The 13,321-nt window shown below is 30.4% G+C and overlaps 5 protein-coding genes across 5 annotated transcripts; 3 read left to right on the top strand and 2 right to left on the bottom strand.

Annotated features, from left to right (window-relative positions):
- Positions 1-41: 41 nt before the first annotated feature.
- BX663DRAFT_486728 (uncharacterized protein) lies at positions 42-1,972 on the top strand (the record flags this gene model as incomplete). Its single annotated transcript, XM_051524696.1, has 4 exons — positions 42-92; positions 584-782; positions 815-855; positions 959-1,972. The coding sequence occupies 4 exons, from the start codon at positions 42-44 to the stop codon at positions 1,970-1,972; spliced, it is 1,305 nt and encodes a 434-aa protein (XP_051382405.1).
- A 495-nt stretch (positions 1,973-2,467) lies between these two features.
- BX663DRAFT_510998 (adaptin N terminal region-domain-containing protein) lies at positions 2,468-6,166 on the top strand. The gene is made up of 9 exons (XM_051527833.1): positions 2,468-2,582; positions 2,706-2,911; positions 2,977-3,135; positions 3,216-3,685; positions 3,771-4,681; positions 4,746-4,874; positions 4,949-5,401; positions 5,474-5,707; positions 5,768-6,166. The coding sequence occupies exons 1-9, from the start codon at positions 2,552-2,554 to the stop codon at positions 5,998-6,000; spliced, it is 2,826 nt and encodes a 941-aa protein (XP_051382404.1). The 5' UTR covers positions 2,468-2,551; the 3' UTR covers positions 6,001-6,166.
- Positions 6,167-6,737: 571 nt separating this feature from the next.
- Positions 6,738-7,534, top strand: BX663DRAFT_510996 (uncharacterized protein). Its single transcript, XM_051527832.1, has 2 exons — positions 6,738-6,923; positions 6,980-7,534. Exons 1-2 carry the CDS (start codon positions 6,766-6,768, stop codon positions 7,386-7,388), a joined length of 567 nt encoding a protein of 188 aa, XP_051382403.1. The 5' UTR covers positions 6,738-6,765; the 3' UTR covers positions 7,389-7,534.
- Positions 7,535-8,663: 1,129 nt separating this feature from the next.
- On the bottom strand, positions 8,664-11,093 carry BX663DRAFT_543412 (glutamate decarboxylase; the record flags this gene model as incomplete). The annotated part of the gene is made up of 14 exons (XM_051530840.1): positions 11,026-11,093; positions 10,861-10,948; positions 10,749-10,764; positions 10,663-10,678; positions 10,552-10,586; positions 10,352-10,489; positions 10,066-10,292; positions 9,890-10,013; positions 9,737-9,837; positions 9,612-9,653; positions 9,412-9,562; positions 9,107-9,343; positions 8,841-9,043; positions 8,664-8,772 (listed from the first exon to the last, which is right to left on the bottom strand). The coding sequence occupies exons 1-14, from the start codon at positions 11,054-11,056 to the stop codon at positions 8,664-8,666; spliced, it is 1,518 nt and encodes a 505-aa protein (XP_051382402.1). The 5' UTR covers positions 11,057-11,093.
- A 157-nt stretch (positions 11,094-11,250) lies between these two features.
- Positions 11,251-12,660, bottom strand: BX663DRAFT_435457 (peptidase S8/S53 domain-containing protein; the record flags this gene model as incomplete). Its single annotated transcript, XM_051523120.1, has 4 exons — positions 11,251-11,422; positions 11,515-11,968; positions 12,051-12,175; positions 12,251-12,660. The coding sequence occupies 4 exons, from the start codon at positions 12,658-12,660 to the stop codon at positions 11,251-11,253; spliced, it is 1,161 nt and encodes a 386-aa protein (XP_051382401.1).
- Positions 12,661-13,321: the final 661 nt, after the last annotated feature.

Raw genomic sequence — 13,321 nt, 5'->3', positions numbered from 1 at the left:
TATAAACTACCTGAAAAATAAAACAAAAGAAAAACCTCACAATGAAAAACGAAGCTTACATGAGAAGCCTAATAAAAAAAAAGGGAAATGAGGTTCGTTCATACCGGAAACATGATGATGTTGTCAAAGAACCACTTTTTTTTTTTCTTTGATAATTGATTGTACAATTTAAATTGGTCTGATAAGAAGTCAAAGCGAGACATACATCGAAAACAGTATACTATTCACTTAAGACGGATTGTCGTTTAGGGATTGAAAAAAATCAACAATATTGAGGAGAAGCTTCAATAAAACAAGCTCACTGAACACAGCAAATTTGTCAGCATAATTTAAGACAATTTGCGAAAAGCAATAGAAAATACGACCAACAAGAAAATACGACTAAGAAAACGGCCAATGAAAATGATGCAACATGAACATGTTCTGAGCTTGCAATAAAAAGTACTCCTTGTTTTGACCATTTGAAAACATAAACGACTTTGTAAAAATGTGTATAGCTTTTTCAAATCTTCAACTTCAATCTTACAACTCGTCTGTTTTTGTTTTCTTTTCCTTTATTATCTTTTTTTTTTCAAACATTCAGATCTATTCATCCCATCACATATCCAGTAAAGATACTTCGTCTACTATTATATTGGCCTGCTATCTTTGTAATAAGAGTGGATTCAGTAATAAAACGAAATTTAGAAGGTATCTGAAAACTAAGCATTTTATCGATTTTCCCTCATTGAAATCTGGTAGACCCGCTGTTCATACCACTGGCCAAAAATCAGCATTAACAGGTACTTACTATTCATGTGTTGTATGGGTTAAGAATATAAGAAGACAGAAGTAAATCGTGAGACACAGGCACAAGTAAGAATAAATTTTATTAGAAAAAAATTAAACTAGATATTCTTCTTGTAAAAACTATCTGGCTATTTATACTTTTCTTGGTAGTTCTAGATGACATTTATAGATGCTATTTCGTATTGAATCTATTCCTTTGGAACGAAGTTTTTATGATATGTATTCTGAGGAAAAGCTTTGCACCAACTATTCTTTTGAGAGTCTTCATGATATACACAATATACTGGCAATGTCTTCTTACGTCAAGCTATTGCAAAAGCGAAAATATGTCGAACTATCAGCTGAATACTCTGATTTACTCAACTATGATTGGACCTTTTACCCTCATATGAAATACTTTATTGCTCAGTTATTGGCTGGATCCATTATCAACAATGCGATCAACAATGAAACTATTATGGTCAACACCATTGAAGTTTATGGTAGGAAGAAAAGTGTCGACATACATCGAGAACCATTTAGAAACAAAAAGCACAACGCCATCCCTACTTCATTACCACCCCCATGCAAGACTAGTTACTCTGACGTATATCCTACAACCCTAAATAGCAAAGATGGACCTACGCTGGTTATCGGCACACAGACATTCAATGCTCTTGTCACTCCTTCTATTCGATTAGACCAAATGACAAAACCAAGCGTGGGTGGCGTAACAACAAGTTTTCAGCTGATCGGAGTTGACCCTTTGTTAACAAACATTTACTTGGATAAAGACTCTGTCGAAAAAGCAAAAAGTCTAGCTGAAACCATCAACGCGACACCAGTCAGCAACATTAATATCATGAATCAACTTCAACAGTTAAGCACAAAGTTCGACGAACCATCATCATACTATCTATGTCGAGCTTCTGGACCCATCACCAAGTCATGCCAGTGCTACCCTTATTTAATCTACACTCTCTATGATTTCGATCGTGGAAGAAATCCAGGGTCCAACATATTTGCTAACATTGGGACATCTGTCCTCAAAAACGGAGATAAAGCTTCACTGAAAAAAATTCTAGTAGATGAATGCATATCAGGTACTGTTGGGAAAGCAAAAAGTCTTTTGATTGACATTAATGCTCTCTTTGTGGATGGGGGTATTGGAGATTCCAATTTTGGGAAATCAAAAACTGAATAACAGGCTTTAAAAACTGGTTACTTGGCTACATCCTTATATCATCACCGCCAACGATTCTGCTGAAGCAGCCATTGTACAATCATTTGCCTTTTTCAAAAATTGATTTCGATCCCCCTCCTCCCAAAAGCATTTTTTTTATTATTGCTGTAACGATTATTGTGTTATTGCACTTCAATCCTCCTCCTAGTACCTACTTCTTATTGTTGTGGTTGTCGTCATCATCTAATCGTTTCCAAATAAAGTATTCGTTTATTTTCAATTTTTCATCTTATCCTTGTAATAGTGCTTGTAGTTTTCTAGCTTTTATTCGTTTACTTTTTTTTTTATTCCTCTTACTTCTTTAGGCGGCTCTCTATTTATTTTCTTAGTTTCTACTGAATTGATAAAGAGTAATATGCTATATTCGAGTGCTTTATAATACCATCTTCGTTGTTGATGAGTAAAATGAATCGTAAAGATGTATTTGCGGGCATTGAAATCATTTAAGTTTGTACAAATTGCAAATCCCAATTGCAACAAACAATAGGTAGTATTTACTGCTCATCTCGTTTATCCTTTCCCTTCTCTTTTTTTTTAAGAATGAGATATAATAAACGAAACGAAGAAGCAGGTAAAATCAATAAAAATAAAAATAAAATAATACTGTATATTTGTATAACACAAGATATAAGTATTTCGCTTCTTTTTTGTTTAATTTCGATTTTGCTAATTTGTACATTATGAAAAAAAAAAGCTAGTGAAATTGGATTATTCTATCACATTGACAAAACTTCAGTTTTGCAAGAAGCTCGCATTTTCAATGACTCACACATTAATGCAAGGAAATGTAGAATTTTATTGACAAAAATTATTTATTTGTTATATACTAGCGAGCAGTTGAGCGTAAAAGAGGCAACTGATTTGTTTTTTAATGTTATTAAGCTTTTTCAATCAAAAGACGTAAGTGTGGACTTGTCTTATAATAATAATAGAAAGGGGGGGAAATCTTATGTTATCTTTGTTAGACTTCTTTAAGACAATTAATGTACCTCGTGATTAAAGAATTATCCGGAGTTGCCGAGGATGTAATTATGGTAACTCAATCTCTCATAAAAGACATTCAATCAAAACAAGAGACTATTTATAGAGCTAATGCTATTCGTGCATTATGTCTTATTACTGATGTAAGCATAATTGACCGAACATGGAACTAGTCATCAATTTTTATTTTTTTATTTTATTTTATTTTTTTTTTCGAAAATAGCCTTCTATGATTCAAGGTATTGAGCGTATCTTGAAAGCATGTATCGTAGATAAAATACCTTCAGTTTCTTCTGCAGCACTAGTTTCATCTTATCGTCTTTTTGATATTGCTAGAGATGTGGTTAAACGTTGGTCGAATGAGGTACAAGAAGCTGTAAATCAAAAATCATTAACCGGATCAAGTTTCACTTCAGCTGCTTCAGCTTATTTTACAGGCGGCGGACATTCTACTCAGTCACAGCAGGCTATTATTTCAACATCCAATATACATCAATACCATGCAATTAGTTTATTGTATTTAATTCGTCAGCATGATCGTATAGCAGTTGCAAAGTTGGTCCAAACCTTTTCAGGAATTCGTCAATCAAGTAGTTTTTTTGGCAGTTCTCATTCTTCAAGTGTTTTAAAGAGCAGCTCTGCTATTTGTATGCTAATTCGATTTTCTCGTAAATTAATAGAAGATGATAGAGGGTATTGAAAGAAAAAAAAAGGCTGTTTATATATACTTTATATGATATTGATCAAAAAATAATAATAATAATAATAATAATTATAGATCTACTCGAAGAGTTTATGACTTATTAGAAGGATTCCTCCGGCACAAGAGTGATATGGTTAATTTAGAAGCTGCTCGAGCTATTTGTGATATGCCTGATATTTCATTAAAGGAATTGAAACCTGCGATTATTGTACTTCAGTTATTTTTATCATCACCAAAGGCTACGCTTCGTTTTGCAGCCATTCGAACACTAAATAAGCTATCGATTGAAATACCTGCTGCTGTATCGCCTTGTAATCTTGATATTGAAACACTTGTGACAGATCAAAATCGAACGATTGCTACTTTTGCTATTACAACTTTATTAAAGACAGGCAATGAAGCCTCTGTAGATCGTTTAATGAAACAAATCAGTGGATTTATGGGTGATATCTCTGATGAATTTAAGGTGATTGTTATCGATGCTGTTCGATCACTTTGCCTGAAATTCCCATCTAAACAGTTCATCATACTTACCTTCTTGAGTAGTGTATTACGGGAGGAAGGTGGTTATGATTTTAAAAAATCAGTTGTAGAAGCTATTTTTGATATGGTAAAACATATTCCTGAATGTACAGAGGCTGCACTCTCTTATCTTTGCGAATTTATTGAAGATTGTGAATTTACAAAGCTTTCTGTCCGCGTTTTATATTTATTGGGTCAAGAAGGTTACAAGACAGCGACACCTACAAAGTATATTCGATACATTTATAATCGAGTGATTCTTGACAATTCAATCATTCGAGCAGCAGCTGTAAGCGCACTTGCTAAATTTGGTGTTCATTGCAATGATCCCTCGGTAAAGAAGAGTGTTTGTATCTTGCTAAAACGTTGTATAAATGATGTGGATGATGAAGTACGTGATCGTGCTACTTTATATTTAGTCACTATAGATCAGGAAGATATTACTAAAAAATATTTGGCAAATGGTAATGACAGAGAAAACATGCTAATATATATGTTTATTTATTTATAATTGCTACTCTGTAATAGATGTAACGTACGCTCTTCCTACTTTGGAACATCAGCTTGTTGATTACATTAATTCCCATGATAATACCAAAAAATTTAATTTAAATTGTATACCAATTATTAGTAAAACTCAAGAACAAGATTATTATCGTAAATATAACGAAAAAAAAAAATGTTTTTTATATGTGTTATTTATTTTTTCCTCTAAAATATTCTTTATAAAGGTGCACACAAATCACTACTATCAAACCATAAATTAAAAGAGGGAGGCAAGCCTTTTACAGATAGCGAAAAGGGGACTAACATCCCCTCTTCAGCGGCTGAACTCTCTTACCATAATCAACACACCTTATATGCTGAGAAATTGTCATCTATAGCAGAGTTTGCATCCTTTGGAGCATTATTTAAATCAAGCAAACCTATTGAGTTAACCGAAAGGGAAACTGAATACGTTGTCAATTGTGTTAAACATATCTTTGCCAAACATATTATATTTCAATTTAATTGTATTAACACTTTAAATGATCAACTATTAGAAAATGTCCACATGCGGATGCAGCCTGAAATAGAAGGACTTGTTCAGGTAGCTGAAATTCCTGCTGACAAGCTAGAATATAATGTACCCAATACTATTTATGTTGCATTTGAGCAAGGAAATATCGAAGAACTTGCTAATGGTATATTATGTTTAGTTTTTTTTTTAAAAAAAAAAAAAAAAAAAGAACAAGATATTTAACTTTTTTTTGTAGTCCCTTTTACAAATACACTTCAATTTGAAGTTAAAGATTGCGATTCCATGACGGGAGAGGCCGATCCTGAAGGATATGAAGATGAATATCAAGTAGAAAATACTGAAGTAATGACAAGTGATTATATTCGGCCTATGTATATAGCCAATTTTTCAGAACAATTTGAATCATTGGTTGATAACGAGGTCGTTGAGACATTCGCCCTAGATAAGCAAATAGCACCCAACTTAGAAGGTAATTCTGTTTATCAAATGAAAAAAAAATCTTATTTTTGTTGGTTTTTTTTTTGTTTAGTTGCTTGCCTTTCTATAATTGATTTATTGGGTATGCAAGCCCTAGAAGATAGTGAGCACCCAAAAAATAACAATCTGCACACTCTACTTTTATCTGGCATGTTTTTGGATGGATCCAAAGTTTTGTGTAGATGTCGTATGACATTTAATGCATTAACTGGTGTAACATTTGAACTTGCTGTTAGAAGTGAGGATGTAAATGTATCACAAACTGTTCTTTTAGCTATCTCTTGATTAAGATGTTATGTATTAGTTTTATTGTATTTTTAACGTGCATATGCAGTTTATATTCTACAAGATTTTATCTGAACCTTGAGAGCGCGTATACTATTTCTTAATTAAATATATGAACATATTAGTTATAAAAGTAAAATTGAATATGAATTTATATTATAGTCTATTTCTCTCTATTTCTCTTTCTCTCTCTTTTATTATTGTTAATATACTATAATACAATATAGAATGAGTCAAATCATTAATTATTTGCCTACATTAAAGTAGCTTTTGCCAAGTCAAAAGTTGATTTAAAACAACAGTGATTATTTTATTTGGAGAAGGATTAACAATTCAGGGCAAAGTTCCATAAGTAAAATACTTGCATTTATTTAAGTATACTATTATAAGCCCTTTGAATGAAATATTACTATTCATTTTTATAAAGTATTGCAAAAGTAGTGAGTGGATAAATATTTAATATGTTTGAAAGTAATGTTAATAAAATGTTGAATACATTAGTTATAAACAACATTAAAAAGAGAATGCATTATAAGCATTGTACAAGTTATAAATAAGCAAATGTTTTTCCCTTAGCATTAAGAAGTATATACAGTAAGGGATATGTATCTATCCTTCCCCACCCCCTTTTTTTTTTTTTTTTTTTTGATATTTAAAAATAATTATCTAATAACATGTATAATAAAGTTTTATATTTTTTTTTTTTTTTTTTGTTGATCAGTTAAATGATTTAAACAGCTTTTTTTTTCACTTTACATCATTTCAATGAATGTTAATACTATTCATCCTTTGTCTATTAGCAACAATGATTACTCACAATCATATTATTTTTATAAATATTTGAATACCACTTCTAAACAAAACAAAGCATTACTACAGCGGCAGCAGCAGGCTATAATTCCCTCTATTCCACGACAGCATTTGTAAGTACAAAATACTCATATATAATACAACCATCAATATTAAAAATTTTAAGCAGTAAATTGCTTAGGGATTCCTCTCTTTCACCAATTCGTAGTCAAAAGATCATGCCAAAAATAAAGTCAAAAGAAAATAAACCAATACAACTTTCTAATAATAGTAATAGTAATCGATATTTATCAATAAATCAGTCCTATTACCCTGTTATGACTACTCTTTCTTTCCCCACCATTTTAGATACGAGAAAAAGCCAACAACGCAAAGTGAGCTTTAATGAAAAAGTTACAGTCAAGTTTATAATATTCACTAATGTCTCTACAGCCGTGAAAGCGAAAAATAGACAGCATTCACCAGGAGGAGCAACTTCCCCAAAGTCTATACTAGTTAATAAAATATCTACAACACCTTTAACAGAGAAGATTACACTATCATTGAAACAATTTAAGAACAAGTTAGCATTTGTATAAAAAAACTTGAGAGAGTATATACATATATGTTGTATACTTTAAAAATGAAAATCTCATAATAAGTAGTTATAAATATATAAATATATCCTAAAATACACTCCCTGCATATATTAATCAAATAAATATGTAAACTCTGCTTACAAATATATGATTCATATTTATTCAAAAAAAAAAAAAAAAAAAAAAAAAAAAAAAAAAAAAAACTTTTTTATGATCGATACGTCTATATAAATCGCCATCTCTGTTTTGATGGAGACATAAACGAAACTACATATCTTTCAGTACCTCTTTCTAAAATATCTTAACTTGCCAGTAAATCATAAAAAAGATTATAGTTTTGATAACAATACGCTGGAAATGTAAATAAAATATGATAATTAATCAATCTAGAACAGCCCTTTCTATGTAAGTCATACGTATAGAAGTGCCCTCTAATTAATTATAAAAGATAAAATGGGCTTGACTTTACTATTATTTGAGAAACAGTTTTTATTAATTCTGGAACTGTAGTTGTTGAATTTTTAAACAATTTTAGCGAGTGAATTTAATTAAATATATATGATAGATAATTTCGTTTATATTAACTATTCTTCAATTCATCTCATTCGCATTTTTTTTAGCCTTTAATAACAAACTTTTATCTCATTTTTATTAATAGGAAACCACAGTATTGGTCATTCTTTTGGAATTTCATGTTATGACATGTCTTGAATGTGTTTCTTAAAACAATCAAGCCCAACCAAAAATGCTAATTTTCTATTGTATTCTTCTCTATGAAAGATACATTAGTATCATTTACTAACGATTTAATTCTTTCCTATTTTATTCCCTTTACATGAAAATTCAATATAGATAAGAGTTTACATTGCTATTCAAAAAGAAAAAAGCCTCTATCAAGATTATATTTTGTTATATTTAAATGCATCACAATAATTGGACTTTTAGTTTTATCTTCTTATTAGGATTTCTCCAAGATATTTAGTAAAATACTATTATTCCCAATGTTATAATTAAGGCAAATAACCTGCCAATATTTGCTAAAAAAAGTTTATAATAGTTCTGTATCATTTTAAAATTAAGTGACAATTATTTATTATAAACATAGACCTTTCTGTTATAAGTAAAATATATTAATATATCATCAATAATATTATTACTGTTCAAGCTATTTGTAGCATATTTTCACAAAAAAATATATGCTAGTACATATTTATATTTTTATTCCTATTATATCGCTTACTTTTTTTTTTTTTTTTTTTTTTTTTTTTTTTTTTTTTAGCAAGCTCCAGGAGCATTACGTTTCTTCTCAGGATCTTTATGTTTAGTTTGATAATTGGCACGACGATGCTGTTGCTTGTGCTTTTCAGTAGCTGAACGAAATTTACTATGTTAAAAAAAATATGAGATTGTAATGTTATTTCCAAAATAATAAGTGAATTTGACAATATTTACCGATAATATTCCGCGGATTTTTCATCCCATTGATCTAAAGAGGCCAGAGTTGCTTGGATATCACGAAGCAAAATTTCACATCGATTATGTGAAAAGTCTTCACGAACAACAACACGAAGGAGCTTTAGATGATCCATATTGGGGGCCATTGTATAAGCAGGCACAATCCATCCATGCTCACGTAATTTAGCAGAAACGTCAAACTATTTATACATGTCATATACATATAAATATATATTTTGTATTAAATAATGTCTCCTAATTACCTCATCATATAATTTTTCTTCTTTAAGATGAAAAGCCACAAGTGGAACGCCTTTTCCGTTTCTTGCACTTAAAATTTCAAATCTTCCAGTTTCTTCCAATTTATTAGCTAAATATTCAGCATTGCTTACCAGGTTTTTCATAATATGAGTAAACCCAGTTCTGCCCAATCGAATAAGGACATAGTATTGAGCAATAACATTAGAAGCATCTTTACTAAAGTTTAAGGTGAAAGTTGCCTAAACATACAAATCGTAAGTCTAATATTATTATTATTTTGAAACATCTTCTCATGTAAACACATTACCTGCTCAGATCCAAGATAATTTACATTAAAAATTAGATCTTCAGGTAAATATTGATTTCCTCTCCATAAAGCCCACCCAACTCCCGGATACGTCAGACCGTATTTATGGCCAGAGACATTGATTGAATGAACAAGTTCAAGTCGAAAATCCCTTTTCAAATTAAATAAATAAATTATTATTTGCATTCATTTACACTTACCAAACAAGATCTGGAGTAACAAATGGAGCTACAAATCCACCACTATTTTATAGAAGAATTATTTTATTAAAAAAAAAAAAAAAAAAAGTTAAAACATACACCACACACAAACAGTATAAGCCTACCTGGCTGCATCAACATGAATACCAATGTCCCAGCCATTTTTCTGGTTTTTCTCTTTCAACATCTTATTCAATGCCGCAATATCTTCATATTCACCTGTATACTATATAATATAAAAATTAATTACATAAATTGGGACGAGTTTAAAGCTTTACAGTAGAACCAAGGATAGCACAAATACCGATTGTGTTTTCATCTGCCATTTCTACAGCTTTTACTGGATCCATACAAAGTTTTTCTCTCGTGCAAGGAACGGTACGAGGTTCGATATCCAAATATCTATATGAGTATAGTTTAGTTATTCATTTTCCCTCATCTTATTTATACATACTTCATAGCTTTTTTAAAAGCAACATGACAGTTAGCTCCTGCAATCATATTTGGTTTATCAGTAGCTAATCCTTTAGATTTTCTTTCAATTTGCCATCGACGCTTCATAGCCAAGATACATAAAATAAGTGCTTCTGAAGATCCAATAGTAGAGCAACCTAAAGCTTCAGACTCTGGACCATCCACTGGAGCATTGAAAAGACGAGCAATAATGTTAACGCAGCGATTCTATATAGACAATATATGTTATATATTATAATCTCTTCTTATATATGGATATACATTACCGAAATTTCAGCTGTTTGAGGATATTGTTCAAAATCAATAAAGTTTTTAGATAAATTTTCTGTCATTAATCTCTCGGCTTCATCTTCCATATATGTAGTTACAAAACTTGCAAGATTCAAAGCTGGTGTTCCATCCAACTAAGTAAGTTATCTTCTAACATTAACTATTGATGTATTTTGTAATAATAGAGTAAACTTACAGCAGTTTCATCTTTAATCATATGGTAAGCGACATCTATATAATTTTTTTATTTTTTTATTTTTTTGATTAGTATATCTTGTTATCATGCTTTATCTGTCATGTTATTTACTCGATGGCATTTCTTCCTATATAAATATATACATATACATATAATATTAAATATATAATCTTTAAATATTAGGCTACAGTACTTACTTCAGGTAATTGGTATCTACAGTCATACGAGTTTGAAGTTATATATACATATATATATATATATATATTGTAAAATTCGATTGTATTTATACATTATACATAATATAGTTACCTGGGAATATCTTTAGTAGCCCAACTTGTTCCATATATGGAGGTTTCATTCTGGTTCTCATTCTGATTATTATTTTTAGTCTCGTAATCTATTGAAAAAAAAATTAACATATACATATTAATATATATGTATATGTGTGTGTATGTGTGAACAAACTAAACATACTTTCAGTTATAGTCCGCGAAAGGAATACCATATTTAATAGATGTAATTAATTTATAATTAAAAAAAAATAATGCGAAAAAGAAGTAATCCTATTTCTCTTTTATTTTATGAGTGTGAAATGCATAAAATAGAAAAATTCAGATACTTAAACGTCATTATTACTTAAATAGGCGAATTTGCTTGCCCTGCTTCATTATTATAAAAACCTTTTTATTATTTAAGATGTTAATGTCCATAATAAGCTAACAATTTTAGACTATTATCTTCATGAGAAGATTGCTTAAGAATCTTTTGAGTAGCAGAGGATTTGATAGCTTCATAAAGCTCACTTGGTTTAGAGAATTTGTATTGACTCATCAAGATGGCAGCAATACCAGTTACATGAGGATTAGCCATACTATAAAACAAAATAAAGTTAATAAATAAATAGACCTAAAAAAAAAAAGAAAAAAAGAAAAAAAGGAAAATAAAATATATTTTCTTATTCACCTAGTTCCTTGCATTGATCGACTTTGACCTCCTAACCAACTGCTCGTAATATTTGTCCCAGGTGCATAAATACGAACACAGTCACCAAAAGATGAGAAACTAGGAATTGTATCATCAATATCCGATGCACCTACTACAAAGACATCTGGATTTGCTGAAGGTGAATACTGACAGGCATCATTTCCTGTATTACCGGCAGATACAAAGACAGGGATCCCATGCTGCTTAACAATCATTGAGAGGGCATCATCAATAACCTGTGAAGGAGGACCTGTCAAGGAAAGATTGATGAGACTGCGACCGCGTTCAGCTTTTTTAATGACATAGGAAATAGCCTGTAAAAGAGACGAGCTTCTTCCTTCACCAGTGGCATCAAGTATCTTGACACCGTGTAAAATAACATTTTTAGCTATACCAAATGTATTGCCTCCAATTGTACCAGCTACATGAGTGCCTAATAAACTATAAGTTAATACTTCTCCCCCCCTTTTTTTTAAAAAAAAAAAAAAAAGAAAAAATAATAATGAAAAACATACCATGTCCAGCAAGGTCTGTGTCTCCTTCATATTCGATAAAATTAGCTTCCATAATGGCACGTCCGCCGAAATCAGGATGTGTAGGCTCTATTCCAGAGTCAAAAATATATACATGAATATCATGACTATAAGAAATAAGAGTAAATCAACTATCAATGATAAATATATATATATATATATAAGTAATATTGCCGATTTACCCAAATGAGTCTTCATAAGTATAGGACGCTAAATCATCGTTGTCACGATGACTAACACGTGCAAGCCCCCAGCTAGGTACATTAAATTGTGTTATTAGATTACGTTTTTGATGTTGCTCATTATTAATCGGCTTCATAGAACTAGGAACATATGGCTTGGGATCAACAAGCGCAGGTAAAACAGGTGCCCTATAAATATGGTTTGGCTCAATATATTCTACATCTTCAAGTTGGCTTAGATAATCGACAAAAGAAGCTTGAAAAGTACCGAAGATAGCTTCAAATTTTGAATCTATATCGACATTTTTTATAGAGCTAATATCAAAGCTATTGCTTGTAGTGGCCGAAAGATCAAAATAGCCATTCTGTAAGCCATGTAAAATTTGAAAAGTTTCATAATGTCCTTTCATAAAAGAAGCAGCTTCAAGAACTATAAATTCATTATATTATTGAAAAGGATTAGAAGACTAATATGTATATATATATATATATATATTGTACCTGTAGCATTCTGGTAATTGCCTGTTTTTAGTTTAACAATGTGAGTAGGGAAACTATGCTGAATACCTTCTCCAGCTAAACCATTACTTCTGGTTTCTAATGCATTGATAGAATATATTTTAATGCTAGCAACAATACAGACCAGAAATAGCGATACCATAGACCCCATAATTATTTTACAATTAAAAAGAAGAAGAAGATTAAAAGAGTTATATTGTATTTATATAAATTCTGTAACCTTTTCTATAAGGATGAGAATATGTATATTTACTTAAATTTAAATGCTCTAACAAGTCAGGTTTCATTTCCATTAGTGAAAATTTAAACAGAAATGAAAAAAAAAAAATCTATATTCATATAAAACAAACATATGTTGTAATTCTGGTTTTATAAAGACGATAATTTTAATTTTCTCTTATCTATTAGCAAAATACTCGGAATTTATCATCATCATGCATTTCGTTGTATACTGTAAATTACCTTCATATCAAATAGGGATATTTTTACAGTTATTGAATAGTCACGAATAGAATTATTATTTTCTTTTTTTTTTAAAATATATCAAGTAGA

This window comes from Cokeromyces recurvatus (genome assembly GCF_025118155.1).
Source record: "Cokeromyces recurvatus strain NRRL 2243 chromosome Unknown BX663scaffold_14, whole genome shotgun sequence".
NCBI classification, from domain to species: Eukaryota; Fungi; Mucoromycota; class Mucoromycetes; order Mucorales; family Mucoraceae; genus Cokeromyces; species Cokeromyces recurvatus.
The sequence above is the reverse complement of the archived record's forward strand: the minus strand, read 5'-3'. Positions and strand labels throughout refer to the sequence as shown.

Coding starts and splice junctions, on each gene's coding strand:
- BX663DRAFT_510998 (XM_051527833.1), top strand. CDS start 2,552: ATGAGATATAATAAACGAAACGAAGAAGCAG. Junction 3,686..3,770: donor TTAATAGAAGATGATAGAGG/GTATTGAAAGAA, acceptor TAATAATTATAG/ATCTACTCGAAGAGTTTATG. Junction 4,682..4,745: donor TAAAAAATATTTGGCAAATG/GTAATGACAGAG, acceptor ACTCTGTAATAG/ATGTAACGTACGCTCTTCCT.
- BX663DRAFT_510996 (XM_051527832.1), top strand. CDS start 6,766: ATGAATGTTAATACTATTCATCCTTTGTCTATTAGCAACAATGATTAC. Junction 6,924..6,979: donor TCTATTCCACGACAGCATTT/GTAAGTACAAAA, acceptor AATTTTAAGCAG/TAAATTGCTTAGGGATTCCT.